At 39.0% G+C, this 20,474-nt stretch overlaps 1 protein-coding gene across 1 annotated transcript in view; it reads right to left on the bottom strand.

Moving 5' to 3' along the window:
* Nucleotides 1-20,474, bottom strand: part of LOC100548534 — a 51,882-nt gene that overhangs the window by 15,664 nt on the left and 15,744 nt on the right. The window contains 10 exon segments of the mRNA XM_019613522.1: nt 2,324-2,430; nt 3,975-4,110; nt 7,220-7,421; nt 13,913-14,071; nt 15,110-15,255; nt 16,352-16,458; nt 18,220-18,360; nt 19,273-19,347; nt 20,347-20,417; nt 20,420-20,463. Coding sequence (XP_019469067.1) covers nt 2,324-2,430; nt 3,975-4,110; nt 7,220-7,421; nt 13,913-14,071; nt 15,110-15,255; nt 16,352-16,458; nt 18,220-18,360; nt 19,273-19,347; nt 20,347-20,417; nt 20,420-20,463 — 1,188 coding nt within the window.

Raw genomic sequence — 20,474 nt, 5'->3', positions numbered from 1 at the left:
AAAAAAGTGAAAAAAAAGTGAAAAAAAAAGTGAAAAAATTCAAGATTCAAGTTTCATCAGTAGTAAAAACAGCTGGACACATGATAGGAATTTCTTTGAAATGCAGCAGCTCCTAGAAACAGTGATATGATCCATCTAGGTGAAAACTACATTTTGCTTTGTTTCTGTCACAGTATATTAAAATTAGATTGTCATTAGAATAAGAATATATGGGAACTGTTGAGTCACAGCCTGAACCACTGATTGAGCACCATGGGGAAAGAACCTGATCAGTCCTGGAAGCACAGGTGAAGGCAATTCAACTGTGTGACCAGAAGAGCACCTCTCTTAGACCTCATCTAAGGACTGACTGCCACGCCTTCGTGGAGTTTTCTCCTGTGAACCTGGAATCTTTTGATATGGGTGAGCAATCTTCTTCCTGTCATTTATAGCACCTTTCTATCACGTTGGTCCTTCTGTCGTTGCACCTCTTGTTGTGCCTTTCTTATTGTATTTATCTGTCCAATTGCTATAGGGATCATAATTACTTAAAACCATCTGTAATGAAGGGCTATGCAACTATTTGACACAATTACTCTCAGCTACTTTTATGTGTTAGCTAAGACCTTAAAGTTATCCAAGATTATATCCAAATATATGATAGTAGCTCTGGGAGTGAAACAGTAAAAACTGAAGTACTGATTGACATGAAAGTCAGAGAAAAAAATCCTGCATCTTCTCAAGGGTTATATGAGTAAGAAAGATTGTGTAAGTGAAAAGGATTATATAAGGAAGAAAATCTACAGAGAATTGTGAAAAACATTAGCTTGAAATTATAACTCAGAGGTATTGGTCCAATTCCCTATTCAGGTTCTGAGCTGGATGGGGCTTCCAAGAGCTTTGCCCATCAATATCTGCAAGGGTGGGTGCTCCACAGCCTCTCTTGTTAGTGTGGTTCAGTGCTTACCCATCCTTTGAAAGATTCTTTTCCATATTATCATCCATAGTGTCTGAACAAAATCTCATTTGGATGCTTAGCTGTGATTCAGCTAAAGCTAATAAATTGCTACATAAGATCTTGCGTGTGCTAAATGCATAACACTAGCCTATCTTTCAAAGCTTTGCAGGTCACCAGAGGAGTAAGGATATAGAAAGGTGCCTTTTCAATTTCTAAAGAATCTCTTAAAAATGTCTTAATGGTTAAAAAAAAATTAGAAATCGTCAAACGGTGAAATGGAACGTTCACAAAGTCATTTAACAGAGACCTTTACTACTTCTGTTGAAAGGTTTATTATTTGTATTATTATATTAAAAGGATTATTTTGTGTGTCCGAATAATCAGTAAGGAGCTCTTTTCTCCTTGGTGCACTATTATGTCAGAGAATGATACAGTGAATCTTCCATTGCATTAAAAACAAAATAATTTCCTTCTTCCATCTATGTAACAAGAGCTCAGTGATTATGGAAGTTTAAAATAGCATTTAAATCCTATCACTTCTTTGCATGTAGCATAAAGTGATGAATATTTAAAAGGAGAAAAAAGGATAGTTGCCATTTCTTAAGGACACTATTTGCTGAATAGAATAGGAAATCAGATATATTTTTCTCAAAAAGTCCACATTCGTGGCAAAACTGACTGGAAACAAAGCATATGCAAAAAGGGAATCCAAAATACTACCACATCAATTAATTATATCATAAAAACATACATTAGGATAAAACATTTCACCAAATTAATTAAATGAAGAGTGCAAACATCATTTAAAATATACAAATACGAGCAAAAGCACCCATTTTTAACTGGAATGTGGTTAACACTCTAATTCTAACAATGCATGAAACTAAAAAAAAATTGATTGCCCTCCAGGGTAAGCAATAAATCTTGTTTAGAGATATATGTAAAATCTTTGCTAGCTTTCCTCAGTTTTCCACTGCAAAAAGGCCTATCTCAGGGTCCATAGTCTGTACGAGTAGGTTTTCCTACTACACCCAGAAGAAACAAAGAAGATGCAGCTACAGGTTACTGGCTGGTTTAAAAGGAAAGGCAGATCAGGGACATTTAAGCACCTTCTTTACTCCCAGCTCCATCTGTGCTCTCAGAGCAATAGCTTTTGAGCCTTGTAGATCCCCAGCATTTAGGGAGCAGGAAAGATTCTGGAGCACTAATCTAGGGAAAAAAAGCTGGTACTGTATTTCCAGCAATGTGGCAGAAACCAGATATCAGAAGGGCTGTTCTAACCACTTTGTGTGACCCAGTGATGACATGGCCCCAGCTACAACAGTGTTATGGTGGCCTTTTTCAAAAGGATATCTTGGTGGAAATAATATCAATGTGTAAACGTACTTCTTTTTTCATAAAGAACTGCATTTGTTCTTCTGAATAGCACTGCTGTTTTGGTGTTCTCAGCCAATGTTATACACTGTTGGTCTTTACTGGTGAATAAGAAGGCCCTGTTAAAATTAAGAGGAGAGAGCAAGGTAAGAAACAGTAGATGAATATGTGCATTATTTTCCTGAAGACTGTTTCTAGCATTAAGTTATCATTGTAGAAATGCTGCGTTCTGGCAAGGTTTAAGATTCAGCAGTGCTTTGCAAAGCACCAAATGTTCCACCTCCCAGTTTCAGTTCTGATATTAACTCTTATGTCTTCATCTTAAAGTTAGGTTGAAAGTGAGCCATACAAGGAAACTATGACATGGGTTAAAAAAGGAGCATTTATAATGTGCCAGAGACACCAGGGAATATGTTGAAGAGGGTACATGCAAAAATGTTACTGATCATTCAAGAGGCAGGATATTTTACGGTATTCAGCAGTTACCAAGGAACAGATGAAACTCAACAAGCCAACATCATAAATTACTTTGTGAAACTGTTTTAAGTCCTCGTTACTTGAGACAACGTAAGCACTTTGGATAGCACGCTCATTTGTCTTTTCAACAAGGGCCTAGGCTGGAAGTCTGAAAAATGAGAGCAGGTGGCGTAACCTTTACAGCGGTATCTAAGGAAAACTCTTGGTAGGCTAAGTAATTTCTGTTGTTGACTTTTCTGATTCAATAAAGAGCAGTGGCAACATGGCATTGAGTGGGCAGGTCTGCACCAGTGGGCAAAACACGTGAAACGATCACCACCAGGGTATCCCTGCCTTTAATAAAGGCCTGACAGGGAATCAAGTGCTGGAATGAGCCCTGCAGATCCTCAGCATTCTGAGTTCAGAAAGGTATCCTGCAGAAGTGGTAGATTCAGGACTCATGATCTCCCTGCCTCATACAAGAGAACAGCCTCTCACTGCAGTCACTGTTCTTCCTCCTCGTTACTCCAGTTGTCTGCTTTACAGCTGAGATTTCAAGGACCTTCTGAGGCTTAGATGTGGAAGGCTTGGAAGCCTGAAGCTCAGAGTATTAGGCTCTTCTTAGACAGCATCCTGGTGATCAGCCAGTGGTATAGACTGATTAACATCCTTCATGGTTCATGTTTCCTGTCCCTCGGTGTCTTGTTAAATGCAAGTGCAGAGGGAGTGCTTCGGTGGAAATAGGGCACAGGTTTAATAGGCTGTCTTTTTCTCAAGGTAAATAGAAGATACACAAGTCCGAATTCTAGTAAAATTCAGAATAATTAACATGTCTGCAGGATAATAGGCAAGGCATAAGCATGTAATTATTGCTGTTCTAAATTTTCAGCAATTACTTATGCGTCCTTATTGTGAAAAGTGTCCTGATAAAACCATGTCACCTCGGTTTTCTGTGCATCAAGAGATAATGTTTTCCAATGAAAATCCAATATAGTTTTCTTATTTTTTCTACTTTTGCTTGTCTTCATCTATGTCTCTCAGGCACTGACTTTCTATATCTCTGCAGTTTTTCCAAGAGACTACAGAAGCATATATTCCTAAGAAATCACTCTAAAGTCCAGTCAATAAATAAGGTTGACTACTCCATGATCTGTACATCTATGTCTCCATCTGAAATACATATACAGGAAATAGCAGCAGAAATTACCTGCAAGGAAATTTAGTTTCATTTTCACACTGCTCTGCACACTCTTCTTTACTATTTGTCTTATAAGTTTGCTTCTTTGAGTTAAGCAGCCAAGCTCCCTCTGTCCTCACATAGCTGTCTAGTATGCTTCCTTGCACTAAAAGGAAAAAGAGAGAAAGAGGTAAGAATGTGAATGCTGACATAGTTAATTTCAAAATTTTCATATTAAATCCTTTGACACATCATTTAATTACAGTAATAAATCAGTAGCTACAGAAAGATTTTCTTGTCTAGTCTGTTAAATGGTAGTGTCACTAAAAACCCAGGGCAAGCAGGGTTTGACTTGAATTGTGCTTTGGTGATTCTGAAAGGCATTGCAGATGTCACAGACCTGGTATAAGGTGATGGGAATAAAGAAAAAAGAAAGTGACATGCTTTCTGTGACAGAAAGAATTTTTTGTTTGTTTTCCATAGTTTGGAGAAAGTGGAGGAATGAAACCCAGAAAATATATGAAACAACTGTTGATTGCTGATACCTATACACACAAAAAAAGGAAACCTTTTCAGTTTTATCAGTTACATTGTAGATGGCTTTTTTCTTTTTTTTTTTTTCTTTTTTTTCAAATGCTCTTGTGAAAAGCAAACCGTTCTCTGTCACTGTGGTTTTCACTGTGTCATTGTCAATTTATCTGGACTTGATATTTGCTTAATAATAAAGGTAGCAGAAGTTTTTCTTTATTGCAGAGAATTGACACCGGAGAATGAACTGGTAAATAACTTAGTCATATAGCCCTTGAGCTACAGCTATATGTGACATATATGTGATGTTAAAAAAATATGCCTATATTAACCAATAACATTAAAAAAAAAAAAAGCTCAAGTACAATCCTCTTGAAAAGAAGTTTGCCATTTGGTGGTTTTTTCTCCTCTTAGAGCTATGTTATTTCTGAATACTTAGATACAGATCTACCATGACTTTCATAATTTCTGGCAGCAGTGTCACAGTGTTGCAAGAGTCCTGTGATTTTTACAATTTCTTTATCCGATGAGTATATGACTTTACTGATAAACATTTGGCTCTGGGATTTGTCCGTTCTCCTTGATTTCAACCTCAAACAAGCAAGTGACTCATGGTCTTTGCAACACATCCTAGTCCTGCTCTGTGCACTGTTTTGTGTTCTGATTTATGTAGTTGCTGAATAAAAGGCATATAGGGTGTGAATCATGCATACTTCAGCTTCCTGCTCATGTGTGGCAAACATGCTAAAGAGATCTTTCTTCATCTTCTTGGACTCATTTTTTTTCTGAGCCATTGCCCTATGGCAGCAGAAAGAAGGCAGCCTGATTTTGCTCTAGCCTACAGCCTCTGAGTAGGGAACATCCCAGGGCTATTTTTTAAACTGAGGAAATGTCTTTTAGGCAACTATATCTCCTTTTCCTGAGCAAAACTTCTATAGCGTGAAACAGACTCGCATACCTCTTGGTACAGCTAAATGCCTTCACCCGAGTGCTAGTTCAGGCTGCAGTTGACTAGCCAACCTAGGGAACCTGTTGTAGCAGGGGGTTGGACTAGATGATCTCCAGAGATCCCTTTCAGCACCTGTGACTGTGATTGTTCTTTATGATCATTTTACATCTACAATGGATAGCTGATAAATTGGACCCAAGAGCCAGACTATACTTCATAGAATCATTGAATGACTTAAGTTGGAATAGACCTTAAAGACTATCTAGCTCTGACAAATAACTTCCTCTCATACCACTGCAAATTGAGAAAGGTTACTGAATGCCTTTTTTTCTGCATGTGTGCTACTGAAGATACTGGCTTTAAAGGTTGACTATCATTATGCATTAAAGAAAAGCATGATTAAAAGTAAAATGACGTTGAAGTGGAAAATGATACAATAAAATTCATGTGTCAGGCTCACTTATTACCTAAATGTTTCAAACCAACAATGATGTTAAGATGTAGCCAGTTGTGAAAGAAAAATCTAATTGGGTTTAAAAAAAGTCATATGTTGCAACGCTCTCCATAAGGACAAGAAATTCAAGATTTCCAACTATGCTTCTCTGCAACATTAATTCTGCCATGTTTTGGCATCATGACATAATATTATAATTACGGTGTTATTTTAAAAAATATTGATTGGGTCATAACTTTCTGTTATAATTACATGACAGGGTATAATGCTTTAAGAAAGCAATAGGATACACCTAATCAGAATAGAAATGTGATACGTTTTCCTGCTACCCTTTTTCCAGTGTCTATGGAATTTTTCATTGTTAAAAAGATGTATTACTGCCTTTTTCAGAAATGCAAAGATTTGCAAGCAAAAGCAGAGTATTGCAGACAGAAGTCCAAATACTATTTTTTTTTCCTCCTTCATATAGGTTCCTAATTGAGAGGTCTCTTTGATCTGAGTGAGTCTGTTCTACAAAAACATAGCTTAGAAATCGGAATTTAAATGAACGTTCATTATTAGCAAATTCTTGATATTATTTAATGTTAGGTTGGGGCTTGTCTATAATATTTCTAGTTGCTAAAATCAACTAATATATTTTTTCTATGGCCTTTTGTATATTTTCCATTTACATAAGAAAAATGTTACTATATTTTATTGTTCCTTTCTTTTTGCCATATACTGACGCACTTGGGAGGATATTTTAGTTGCATTTATTCCATACTTTGTAGTTATAGATAATATCTGAAATAAGATAGGCCACGAATCACATTGTTGATTGAAGCTCCCTATCATATAGAATGAAAAATTTCCTGTTAAGGCTGTGGCAGTGAAAAAGATTGAAACTAAAGTATGTGAAGGAACTTTCCTCCATCTCACTTTATTTTTCTGTGTATGATTCTACTTTTACTATACTTAACAAAAACATCAAAATATATATCACAGTACTCATCAATTACAGAGGAGAAAAAAAACAACCAATGATCTTAAGATAAAAGCCAGCTGAAACCAGAGATATTCATGTCTTTTTAGCAGCCTATTGTTTAATGCATCCCCAATTCTGGCCATTTGCCATATTGGGAAGTGCTGGCCATTTGGTAGCCATGCAGAAACCAAGGCTAATGTTTTTCTAGTGTCTGCAGCAAACACCATAGCAATCACAGCTCTAACTTTCTTCTCCAGCAACTCTTGCCCATTGTCCATGTAAGTGGTGACGTGGATTTGGTGACCCACTAGCACAACATGAAACTTTCAAGTGTTTGGACCCTATCTCACCCACACAAGCAGAAGAAAAAAGACTCTTACCTGAGCTGAGCAAGAAAAGAAGGAACAAAGTGGCTTTGCCAATTCCCATTTTGGCCCAGCTGGCGGGCGCTGGAAGTTGTCTGTCAGTGCACAAAGTTTTTATTGACTTGCACTGGGTTGAAGAGGCATCAAACAAACAGGGCAGGTAGATTAAGTTAATGATTCTCCCACACTGATCCCCCTTTGCCACGGAATGGCACAATGTTCAAACAACCTTGAATTGGATATATTACCAAATCAGATTCAGTCATTTGTATTGGATGCTGGGAAATGCGAAGGCACTCTCTTCTATTTTGTGGGGCATGTTTTTGTTTTTATATTGTTAGGGCTCTCTTTGCTAGAGAATAAACAAGAACAATATTGCTGGAAAGCATAGGAAATTATTTGTCCAGGCAGAATTTGTCTTTCTCCCGGTACTAGAGTCTCAATGCTAATTTTAGCCATTCACACTTGTACTGATGCATGAAGACCACCTTCCATTTAATCTCAGGAAAAGAACTCATCAGATCCAGATAATCTTATCAGCTTCAGTTAGCTCTGAAAGATAGTTTAATTGTACTTTAGGATTTTCTTTTCTTTTTCTTTCTTTTCTTTGTTGTTAATTTAGAAGTAAGAATTCATCTTGGTTCAGTGGTGAATGTTATTACTTTTTGTTTAAGATCTGTGAATAGCTATTTTTCTTTCCCAGACATTTAACCTCATAGTGTATGCTTAAACTCATCCTGTGAGGTTGCCAGACTTTGTTCATCTATATATTATCCTGATTTCAACATCAGTCCCACTCTGCATTCCCCAGGTGGCCTTTGCCTTGGAAAAGTTGTGCTGCAGCACCATTTCATGGTTTCTCGTGCATGTTAGGTCACTGGTGGAGCTTCAAAACAGCTTAAATGTGCTAGTGACTTGCCTGAGGCAGGGAGGAGTTGAATGCTGGATGAGGAAAACAGGCTTGAATGGACTGCCTTGGGTCATGAAGTTCAGACTTCTGCAACTGAAGGCAAAAAGTTCACAGAATTATGAGCTCCGTCTAAAAACCAGTTAGGCTATCTATGACCTTGTCTCACCTGATCCAAGTCAAAACTACATTGTACTGAGGTCTTGGGATAAGGCTACAAATGAAGAAGTAAAAAAGGACTCTAAGGTACAATTTTCCTCTCGGTCTCATTGTCATAAATCTGCTTAAAATGCATCTAGGTCACTGCAGCTGCTCCTGAGAAAATAAAACTTGGATTTACATTCCTTTCAAATATGATAATCCAGGTTTGTGGAAATATAATCTCTCTCAACAGATTTGATCATGGAAAATTGATCATGGAGCTATTGTCAGCAATCAATTCTGGTATAAGAGTGAGTTCTTAACAGGAAAATGTCAGAATGGGAGAAGTGTTTCATCTCCCAGAATGATGCTCCTCACTGCTGTTTTGTAACAAAGATATGACCTCTCATGGCATTGTGTTTAAAATGCGCTCTTGTAAACTGTTGATTTATCTGTCTACTTCTGTCTTCCTCCTTTCCTTTCTTTTTCTTGTAAGATCCATACATTCTCTAAATCTTTTTCCAGTTTTGATTCCGTAGTGTTTGTTCTCACTTATTTGACCTCTGTGGGGCCCACAGAGGTGGGCCTTGTGTGGAAGTTTATCAGATCTCATTTCAGAGTCAGGGTACTTTCGTTTGCATAGTGGTTAAAATGTAAACAATGGTAGAAGGCTTTTTAAATAGAAGTTGACCCTTGAAATTGGGTTTACTGTAAGCTCAGAAAATCCCCTGCAAATGAATTTGCAAACATTGTCAGAACATGGGTTACAATGTATTAAATTCATATAGTGTTCCTAAATATCAGAATAAGGAAAAGACAGAAAATAGCTATTTAGATGTCAATTACTTGAGAAAGGATCAAAGGGAAGATTCGATTTTTTGGAAGGAAATTGTCAAAAGGCAGCTCTAAGGAAGGACACATCTGTTAGACTGGGGTGAGTGTGAGCTAAAGCTCTTATTTGAGCTCTGGAGAGTAATAGTATGTCAATGATACATGGCCAGCTGGGAAATAGAAGAAGATATTCTTACTTTCTTTTCATAGGAAAGCAGAACAAAATTGGGAGATACAGTGCCCTGAGTAACAGAGCCAAAGAGCATTTTGTGCAGCAAACTCAGAGGATAATGTAGATGGTTTCTAAAGGCAGAAGCTGCCAGGAGCAGGAAGAGAAATTCTCCAGGAAAGAAGGAGGCAGCCACATTAAATTCCATCCTTGCTATAGACACACACACAAACAGAGTGCAGAATCCTTTGTGGATGAGCTCATCTCCATCACTTCTGTCTGTAGAAGATTTTGTATCTCAGCAAACAATGATAAAAGTGGGGTGAGACAGAGAGGAGGTTTTTCCTGTAGTGAAATTTTTGCTCTTTGAGACATTTAGGCCATTATCAACTATCAGAAACCAGCAGAATGAAGTCAGGCAAACCTATAAGAAGAAGAGAGATTTAATAGTGACAAAAATGAGTGTTATCTTTATCAAAGAAAGACCTAAAGAACAAGCTACTGGTGTTTCTGTGCTGCTGAAAAAACATTTGGAGCAATGGAGATCACACAATTGCCTTTTACAGAACTATGAAGAGCACTACATGCATAAAGAACCTGGCAGCAGCTGTTACTCTAAGTGATTAAGAGCAAATATAATCCTTTTTTTTCCACCACAAAAAAAGGCATCTGAAGAGTAAATTAGCTTTAAATACTTAGAAATAATGCCCAGTCCAGCAGCAGTTATCACAGAATCACAGAATTGTAGGGGTTGGAAGGGACCTCGAGAGATCATCGAGACCAACCCCCCTGCCAAAGCAGGTTCCCTACACCAGGTGGCACAGGTAGGCATCCAGGCGAGACTTGAATATCTCCAGAGAAGGAGACTCCACAGCCTCCCTGGGCAGCCTGTTCCAGTGCTCCGTCACCCTCACTGTGAAGAAGTTCTTATGCACATTCGTGCAAAACTTCCTATGCTGCAGCTTATGTCCGTTTCCCCTCATCCTGTCTCCACGTACCACTGAAAAGAGACTGGCCTCACCACTATGGCCGCCACACCTCAGGTATTTATAAACCTGGATCAGGTCCTCTCTGTCGTCTTTTCTCAAGGCTAAACAGACCCAGTTCACTTAGCCTTTTTTCACAGGGGAGATGCTCCAGGCCCTTCACCATCTTTGTGGCCCTCTGCTGGACTCTTTCCAAGAGATCCCTGTCTTTTTTGAACTGGGGAGCCCAGAACTGGACACAGTACTCCAGATGAGGCCTTACCAGGACAGAGTAGAGGGGGAGGATCACCTCCCTCGACCTGCTGGACACGCTCTTTTTAATGCACCCCAGAATGCCATTGGCCTTTTTGGCCACGAGGGCACACTGCTGGCTCATGGCCAACCTGTTGTCCACCAGGACGCCCAGGTCCCTCTCTGCAGAGCTCCTCTCCTGCAGTTCATCCCCCAGCCTGTATTGGTGCATGCAATTATTCCTCCCTAGGTGTAAGACCCTACACTTGCTTTTGTTGAACCTCATCTGGTTTCTTACTGCCCAGCTCTCCAGCCTGTCCAGGTCTCACTGAATGGCAGCACAGCCTTCAGGCGTGTCAGCCAATCCTCCCAACTTCGTATCATCAGCAAACTTGCTGAGGGTGGCCACTATCCCCTCATCAAGGTCATTGATGAAGATGTTGAACAAGACCGGACCCAGCACAGACCCCTGGGGGACACCACTGGTTACAGGTCTCCAGCCAGACTCTGCACCACCAACGACGACCCTCTGCGCTCTGCCAGTCAGCCAGTTCTCAATCCACCTCACTGTCCACTCGTCTATCCCACACATCCTTTGTTATAAGGATGTTGTGGGAGACAGTATCAAATGCCTTTCTAAAATCAAGGTAGACTACGTCTACCGCTCTTCCCCCATCCACCCAGCATGTTATATTTATCTATCAGTATGTTTCTTCGTGTATCTCAAGGCATTTCGTATCACTTTAGGAGGGCAAAAGCATTCTTCATTACCTACACAAAGCACTTTGTAGAAACTACAACTGCTGAAAGAGTGACGTTCAGCAGAGAGATTCTGTGGGCACCTTTGAGTTCCACCTTAGTGTCCCAGTGTGTGATGCCTAAGTAGCACTGCTTTGAGGAATGGTTTAGCAAAGGCATTGTAGTGACCTGTTGTAACCTACCCCGTATTTCTGTTAGTGGAAGCATGTCTGCCTACAACCCCTTTTTCTTTTTTTTTTTGGCTTTTTTTATTCTACAAGTGTATTACAATTGCCATGCTGCCCACAGGTGCTCATCATTCTATAGGTGGGGGAATGCTAAACATAAATAGCGAAGCAGCATATGATGGGGCCTGAAATTCAACTCGTATGTCTATTTTTCTTTAAAATTCTGTTTGATTATTAGAAAAGTCTATAATAAAGTAGGCATCTGTTTGCACTCAGGCTCTTTAGAGACTGGTGCCCAGAGGGTCATGGCTACAGAGTTTGGGGTTTAGTGGGCAAGTAGTTCCTGTCTGCTGTCCCAGATCACAAGATGCAGCTGTGACTGTTGTTCTAGAGTTTGTGCAAGGGGAGGACTGAACTTTTATCAGACCCTCCTCCCACACAAAACAACAATGCTTAAGCTTTGTTTGCTGTCACTGGGAGTCCTTGGATGAGGGGTAGGACTGATTGAAAATGAAATGTGTCAGAGAAAATGAAGGAAAAACCGTAAGTATAATTGGGAAAATTTGGTAATGTTAAGAAACAGATTTTGCATTTAACCCAGCAATTGCTCAAGTTCCTCCAAATACCCCTGCAAATTACTGCTTGTAAGGTTTACTTTTGGTGTTTTTCTATGGACTTGCACATTTATATTGTGTCATTATATTATACAATGGTTCCTGTAGCAGTGTGTTGTTTACTGATGGTTTCAATGTCTGAGAACTAGTGATAAAATTAGCTGTTTAGAAATGTCACTGAAACAGAATAAACATTTATAACTCCTTGCTTCATAAGAATCTTATACTCTGTACCTGTGAAGATCTGAAGACACTTACTGAAGTTTAGATGTATTATCTACCAATTAATACCCGATGTTCTGCTAAACCATTATTGCACAGCTACATTCCAGTGCCTAAAACTAGAAATAATGCCTGTTTATAAATAGTTTATGATGATTCCATTTTAAGACATATTGTGCCAATGATAAAAGATTTTGTATTCTTCTATCATATAAAAGAGACCAAAATAATAAAAAAAGATTTTGTAGTATGCATGCATTTGCTGGAAGCAACATTAATTTTTTTTTATATTTTTCCCCAGGCTCCTCAACTAAGATCAGGGAGTTTTGCACTGAAATCATGGAATATGTGCTGATCAACTTTATCATTTCCTATTATATTTTAACTCAAATTTCTGAAAGATATGCCACTTACATATGTCATGTTTCCAAAAGACTGTAACATATCTGTATGGAAACTGTTGAGTCGCAACCTGAACCACTGATTGAGCACCTGGGGAGAGGACCCGATCAGCCCTGGGAGCACAGATGAAGGCAATCAGCTGTGTGATCAGAAGGGCTGGATCCTGGCTGCACCTCTCTTAGACCTCATTTAAGGGATGACTGCATCTGGGGAAGGGTCTCTGGTTGGAAATCCTTCCCTTATGGAGTCTTTCCTGCAAACCTAGATCTTTGGAGATAGGTGAGCGCTTTTTGTTTTGTAACATCTTTCTATCATGCCAGTCCCTTTGTCATTATACCTCTTGTATCACCATTCCACCACATTGATCTTTCTGATTGTTACAATACCACATTCTCTTTTTTGCAAAGAAAGTGTGAAAACATCCCGTAGAAGTACCTTCTAATCACTTGCTTGGATTTCTGGAAAGAAGCACTATTTCCGAATGTAATGCATAGTCTCGTTAAAATTGTCATATTTGTAGGGTGTTTAGGGAGAACTACCCTATACTTATACCCTATAACTACCCTATAGTTACACGTAAAACGTCTGCTACTAGAGAGTGTGTTGCATTGGGTGACAGCAAACTGAACTCTTTCTGTGGCATACTTCAAGTTTTGGTTCAACTCAAAGTTGTTTAGTGATAGTCATTTTTTTCCATGCATACATATAGCCTAGGAAATTGAAATGGTTGCACAGCATAATTCAAAGCTTATCTTAGCTGGGGAGAGTGGGGAGAATTAGCCTGAGGGAGAAGCAAACTCACAAGGTCTTCATCCATCCCCTGGCAGCACGGGCATAGCATAGACTGGCTTTTCATCATTCAAGGCAGGGACTGGGTTTGGCTGTTAACTTCCTGCTCCCAGAGCAGCAGAGGGGGAGACAGATACCAGTGATGGGTATGGGTCCAGACCTGTTTGGGTGAGAGTTTCTTGCGCAGGTTTTTGGGATGACCTTGAACCTAGAAATAGGCTAATTACTTACATGTGCAAAGGAGAATGATGGATGTCTGAACAGAAAGTACTTCATGTCTCATAAGAGATGTTTGAAGAAGGAACCTGACAGCCACTGCCACATTCAACGTGCCCGACTGATCCATGCACAGTACTGAAATAGTCATAACTGGTGAACATGGCTATTGCTTTGCAGTAACTACTTATTATCAGCAAGAAATAATATTTATTTAAGATTCTTATGAATTACTTCTATTCTAAAACCGTGCTTGGGATGCTGTCCAGATTCAGTGGGTAACCATTGCATTCTTGATCCAAGACAGAAAGCTAGGAATTTGGACAAAACCTGTGGGCTTTGATGGCTGGGTACAGTCCAGTCCCCAAGAAGTGACTCCATATTGGATAAATCTATCTTTATTTTGGCAGACTAGAGGTCCTCCAACTTCAGCCTAGGAATGAGAAAAGAGAATAAGGTAATTCCTCTAGTAAAGGCACTAGACGTGCAATCAACAAAGTACTGTCAAGAATAACACTGTGGTAACTCTGAAGGCCTCAGAATATAACTGAGGTGAGGGCTGTAGAAAGAGTTTTCTTCTCCTTATTTTAACAAAAATTTGAAGAGGAAAATGTTTTTTATTTTCTTTTTTTTTTCTTTTCCCAAGCACACAGGTCTTTCATTTTGTCTGAAGAAGAGAGACCCAAGTACCAATCGTGGGTGTAGGAATATCCCCAGATCAGCATGAGAATGGCTACGCAACAAAAGGAAGTATCTTAGTTTTCTGCATTCTCTAGCCTACTTGATTCCAGACAAAATGAATATAATGGTTATGTTTCTTAAAACCTGGGCAAGGCAGGATACGAATACATATGCTTAGTGATTTGTGTACATATTAATGAATTCACCATCCATACTCTTGAATGTAGCATTTGTAGTGGCACTGACTACCTGCTCAGACAGATCAGTGTTTGACTTTTGACTGCCTCCAAATAATCATCAGCTTTGTTTTGAAAAGTACCTGATACAATGTCCTCCATAAAGAAAATCACATTTTAAAAGTCTTACCTTAAGCTTATGAAAATTTGAAAACTGGGAACACTTTGAGCATTAGATCAGGGCATTAAATAAAGAAGTGATACAATGTCAAGAACCAGAACCAGAAATATTTGCTGGTTTCCCTCTGCCTCTACAAACAAAGGTAAGTCCAAATGGCATATCCCAGAGTTACTTTCTGCTGGGATGGAATATTCACAATACTGGGCTACTAGTATGTATGGGATACATCAGGATACAGTTTGTGGAGGAAGGAGAAATTACCCTGCACAATTTTGCAGCTGTTCTGATTGATAGAGTGAGGGAAGAAAGATGCTATGTATGCCTCAGTCCTCACATTTCATGCAGAGACCTTGAACTGATGAAGCTACTTCTGAGCCTTGAAAACAAAACTTTTCATTCGACCTGCTCACAGTCAAAGCTGAATTATTCTTACCTCGCAGTGATGTACTCTTACAAAAGTGAATCCACCACAAAATTCATGGTTATCTACGCTTCCATTGAAAAATCCAGGACGATAGCACATTCTGTTTTCAAGTATGGGGAATTCAATGTCTTTTAATCTTTTGCCTGTATCAGTACCTTTGAGAATGACCAAGAAAATAGAACAGTTATAAACGGTAACCTAGGCACTGTGATAATGCAGTGAGGCCTGAGCAATGAAAGGGCTGAGATCAGTCTTCAGCTTGGTCATAGGTATTTCACGATGCTGGAGTCTCACTAAAGGTTTTAAATTTTTAGTAATTAGATCATTCCTCTCAACAACCAGTTTGTAAAGTGTTACAAAATAAAGATAGATGCTCAGTATGCAGAAAAATCACGTTTATTTTAGGCTTTCATTATGGTATGGTAGGTATGGCTTATGTCAAGGGAAAAAGCTTGAATTTACTTTGAGGCTTGAAAGAATTCAGATCATTTTAGTGTAGTGTTTACCAGATTGGAAAAACAGTTGAATTTTCCTATAATACACTGTATTTAGGTGTGGGGCTCTGGCTCTGTTCCTCTTTTCATTCAATAACTAGTTTCATGACACAGCAGGACCCTCTTTCCGCTGTAGCTTAAATGTTATAATGGCCTGTTGAAAACTAGACTGTACCCTTTTCTTGTGGCAGTGATCAATAAAATAAATGTAAGAAGCTGCTGCCACCGTGTGGCATGGTAAACAAGAAAACCCTGTCTGCACTGAAGAAAAGTGTTATTGATAATGCTGATGAACCACGCCACTGATAGAATGATTATTGCTAAGCATTATTTTCATAGCATCAGCTTTGTAGCTAAATGACACAAGAAGGAGAAAGAAGCATTGCAACTCATGTGAAAGATTATTATGGTGAAACACAGAGGCTTGTTCTGCTGATATTTTTTTCTTTTAATTTCATGAATGCATGCATTAAGAAACTTCTGTTTTTTCATTTTACAGATGGAGTATTGCTAAGGTGCTGTCTGGCACATGGAGTGGGAAAGGCATTCCTTATATGCTCAGAGAGGCAAAATGTGTGTACATGGTGAGAAAGAAATAGAATAACGTTGCCTGGTAATTTCTGACTTAGTTAAATCTTCTTCTGCAAAATGTTGGTTCCCACCCCCTCTTCCCCCCCCCCAATTACAAAAGTATACATATTTTAGGAAAAGATTTGAGAATCCTCTTTAATTTTCAGTCCCACTGAATATGCTTTACCTTTTGTTTTTCCGAAGGCAGTTAGAAAGCATACAGAGTTTCTTTCCATCGTCAGACTTGTTTCAGGCAAACAAACTGGCTTTACACGGTCAGTAATTGTTATAGGACTGGAAAACAAACCAACAAAAAATAGATACTTAGACAAATGATCATCCACTTGTTCAGTCTTCAAACTCAGTAAGCTCTGCAAGAAAGTGGGGAGATGGGGAAAGGTAAAGAAGATGATACTTTGAAACTATACATACGATTATAATATGGTGCCTGATCAGTTCCTGAAGAAAAAGTTACCTATCAGCAACTGGAAGTCTCTGAGATACATTTGTGGGCAAAGTCACAATATGAGCGTATTTGCAGCGTAGTGCTAGAGAGCTGAGAGTTACTCAGAGTTAAAAGAACATGCACAATCTTAAGCCCAACTGTAGCAGCTCTTGCAAGTGCAGTGATCCTGATTTCTCAGATCCTCTCTAACTCAGAGGCTGTGAACATTTCCAGGGACTTCTTATGAATTGGAATGAATGGATAAACGAGTAAATAAGTAGAGATAGCTAAAGTTACAGAAAAATCTTTTCTCTGGTTATATGGCTGACACAACTTTGGATCTCGCACATTGTCAAACATCTTACTTTCTTCAATAAAGTAAATATGAAAATAAAACTCTTCCTTATCACAGCATAGTGCCTCAAAACTTCAACATTGGAATAAAGCTTGACAAGGAATGGACAGGGACCTGGGAAAATTATTCAGGGGATGAAAACATTTTATGTGGAGGTCTTTGCTTTAGGCTGGTCAGTCCCTTAGCAACTCTCAGACAAAGTTTTCTGAAGATAGAAAATGATGTATCACTATCCAGACCCATAGTTGTTATTTATGGCATGCAGGAGGTGTTCAGGTGGTGACTGTTGATGCAAAACTGATGATAGTGCTATAGCATGCGTAAGTGCATAGAGCACGCAATAGAAGAAGGAATGGACAAGTTAGTTACAAGCGATAGCAAATGCAAAACTGATGGAGCACAAGATCTTCATACTCAACTATTAGTGAAATTAGTGGGGTTGTCATTAACTGAGAAACAGAGAGCCTGAGTTGAAATTTAAGTGAAAGTAACTGTTCTATGTTCATTAAAACTGAAAATATTACAGTAGATGTTTTAAAAAGAAAAGTCCTCTCAGGTCGAACACAAAGTTCTCATGCTCTTCAACTTATGTGGTGAGCAGAAGATCAAGAGGAAAACCGATGAGTAAGAAGGAAATCTATGGGATCATTTCAAAAGGAAACAAAATTGAAATAAATGCACAGATTTCAGAGCAGACTGCTCAGATGTCTAAGAAAGACACAAATGAGGACTTCAGGAATTGACAATTATGCACATGAATTTTTCCTATATCTCAAGCTGAATTGATTTTTTTGAGTTCTTGGCCAATTGTGATGTTTGAAACATGCATGTGGCCTGGCCTACAGCACTGGCAAGGGAAATTGGACATTTCCACTTGCTCCCTGAAGAAGTCCTGGTGCCTCTTAGCCAAAACTTCAGCTGGTGCTCACAGTTCAGCAGGAAAATCCTCCAAGCAGAAGATCCTCCAGACGGAATTCTACTTGGATTTATTTCTTACTTTCTGTTTCAGTGGAGCTCCAGTCAGGAGGTGCGAAGTTGAATTCCCCATGGCAATTTCTCCTTCCTGAGATTGTCTTTCCTAAGCTGTGTAGGTAGCTCACACAGGTTCTGCCAGTGAGGTCTTTCAGTAGGAGAGATGCTAGCATTTGCCGTTGAGCAGATCCCTCAAATAATATGCTCTCGCACAAATCCAGGCTAAGATAATTCATGGCTTCAGAATAAGGGAGAGAATGGAAAGCTTTGATTGAAACAGTACCTGTTCAGCTTTAGCAGAGCAATGTCTGCTCCGCTGGGTTCCTTCAGTAATTTGTGAACGCTCCGGATTTGCAGGGATGGCTCTTCTGCATTTAGGTTCTGTATCCCAAGAAAGATCCTATAGGAAGAGGGCTGTACTGACCTGGAAGGAATGTCAGTGGCAAAGTTACACATCTATATGTGTATTCAGGAATGTCACTCATAAAATTTCCTGATTTCTTCAGAGAATTGCAATTTACAAGATGGCTGGGTTTGTATTAGTTGTAGGGGTTGCTGTGGCCCAGGTGCAAGACCTTGCACTTTGCTTTGTTGAACCTCATGAAGTTCTTCCAGGCACACTGATCAAGCTTGTGTAGGTCTTTCTGGATGATACCATCACAGATGTTTTTCAGCATGCTTTGGAAAGGATGGAGGAAGTAGCATCTGATTTGTTCTCCATTTTTTTTTATGGAAATGGAAGTGGCAGAAAAGTCTACTTACTGACAAAAAAAGACAAGAAGTAAGATATTGCTTGGGATGATATAGCAAGCAGCAGGAAATTTCTTGACACAAGAAATTTCTTCTTCTACTCCAACCATCCTCAAAGGGAAAGACTCATTTCTCCTTAAACCACCAAAAGAATGATGGGTGAGAGGAAGGTGATGAAGCTGTTAAATCACAGCTTCTAAAAGTAATAAACACAAAAGGAAAAAAACCTGGATAGTGGGGTGTGAGAACAAGAATGACATGCAATTATGTCAATGCAATGACATTAACTGCACTGTCAGAAAATCCTTACATCTCAGAATTTAGGAAGAGCCACTTCATCTTTCTCAGCCATCAGTCATTAAAGCTTCAACTTACAAAGTGATTCCCCAAGACACACAGTTGCTTACTTCAGACATTAGAGATGCTGCTTGCTTGCTTTAACTTGGAGAGATAGAGGAGATGCAGCACAGGCCAAGCAACCATCTTTCAAGATCAGCAAGTGCCCAATCAGCTACATTTTGTGCCTCTGTTGATTTTCTCATCCAGCTGCTAGAAATACCTGTCCCTCATTCTAGTTGATACTTACTCTTGCAAGCATTGAGCTGCAGTAAGGACCCACTGTGGATGTATCAGAGTGCCAGCACAATGATGCATGTTGGTACTAGAACAGAGAATACAATAACCTTATTAATCTAAGACCACACAGTCAATTTGATACCAACTGTGCTCTGTTCAGTGGGAAAAACTAGCAAACAAACAATATGCCCCACATTCAAATATTTTACTGTTCAGAGATTGTCTTATGTCAACTGCAAGAGAAATCAAAAGCAACTTTTCAATGGACAAACTTCATCTGCTTCAGAACGTGAGAGCTACGAAAAAAAATCTGAAACCCAGTTGAGGTTTCATTTTTTTGCAGCAATGCTTCTTTTGACAGGCCATTCTTGCTTTCAGGAATTTATTAAAAGTAATTAGCATTTCTTAATAATTTCACAAGTGACGTGCTGGGTTTATCCTGAGAAACAATTAAGAAAATGCTACATTCTATTTATCTATAGGATTGCCTTGGACTAGATCATTGCATAGATCTTGCTATAGACTTAACTTTTCTTGGGATATTATTTATAATAATGATTGTCAACAATTGTGCAGAAACTTTCACTAGCCTTTCTGTAAGCACTTCTTCATCTACTGTTCTACCACTCTGTGGTGGTGAAAATGCCATACCTACATTTATTTTTGTACAGAGAGGTGGTATTCTTCACATAACTTCTAACACAATAGAAATTTAGATTTGAATATTTCTGGGCTTAACTCCCCCAGTGCAGAATGTAATTAACTGCCATTACCCTCAATGAGACTTATTCCTTCTCCATTTCAGTAAATCTAAGTGTATCTGTAGTTCAAGTTTGCTCTCTAGATATTCAGAAGAAAGTGGGAATTTTTGTGGTAAAGACCCAATAGAAACTTTCTGTGAACATTATGCCCCCACAAAAAAAGGAAGAAAAAAGTTAGTTTTTATATGTTAAGGTATTTTATATAGAAACCAAACCTAGTCTCCAGAAGCATATACATTATTTTGTACCAATCTCTTTCTAATGCCTGTTCCTTGTGAAACCCTGGTGTTCAGGAATGGTGATACAGTCTGGAATATCATTACCTTGTCCTGAGACTGACATGCCAAGGCCAATACCCTGGAGATGCATCACACATGCTGTGTTGCTCACAGGCCGCTCACTTCTCATTGAGAATTTTCCACAGTCATAATCAGAAGAAGCTACAACATTT

Source organism: Meleagris gallopavo, chromosome 2, assembly GCF_000146605.3.
Source record: "Meleagris gallopavo isolate NT-WF06-2002-E0010 breed Aviagen turkey brand Nicholas breeding stock chromosome 2, Turkey_5.1, whole genome shotgun sequence".
Classification (NCBI taxonomy): Eukaryota; Metazoa; Chordata; class Aves; order Galliformes; family Phasianidae; genus Meleagris; species Meleagris gallopavo.
Note: the sequence above shows the minus strand (reverse complement) of the source record. Positions and strands in the feature narration are given on the sequence as shown.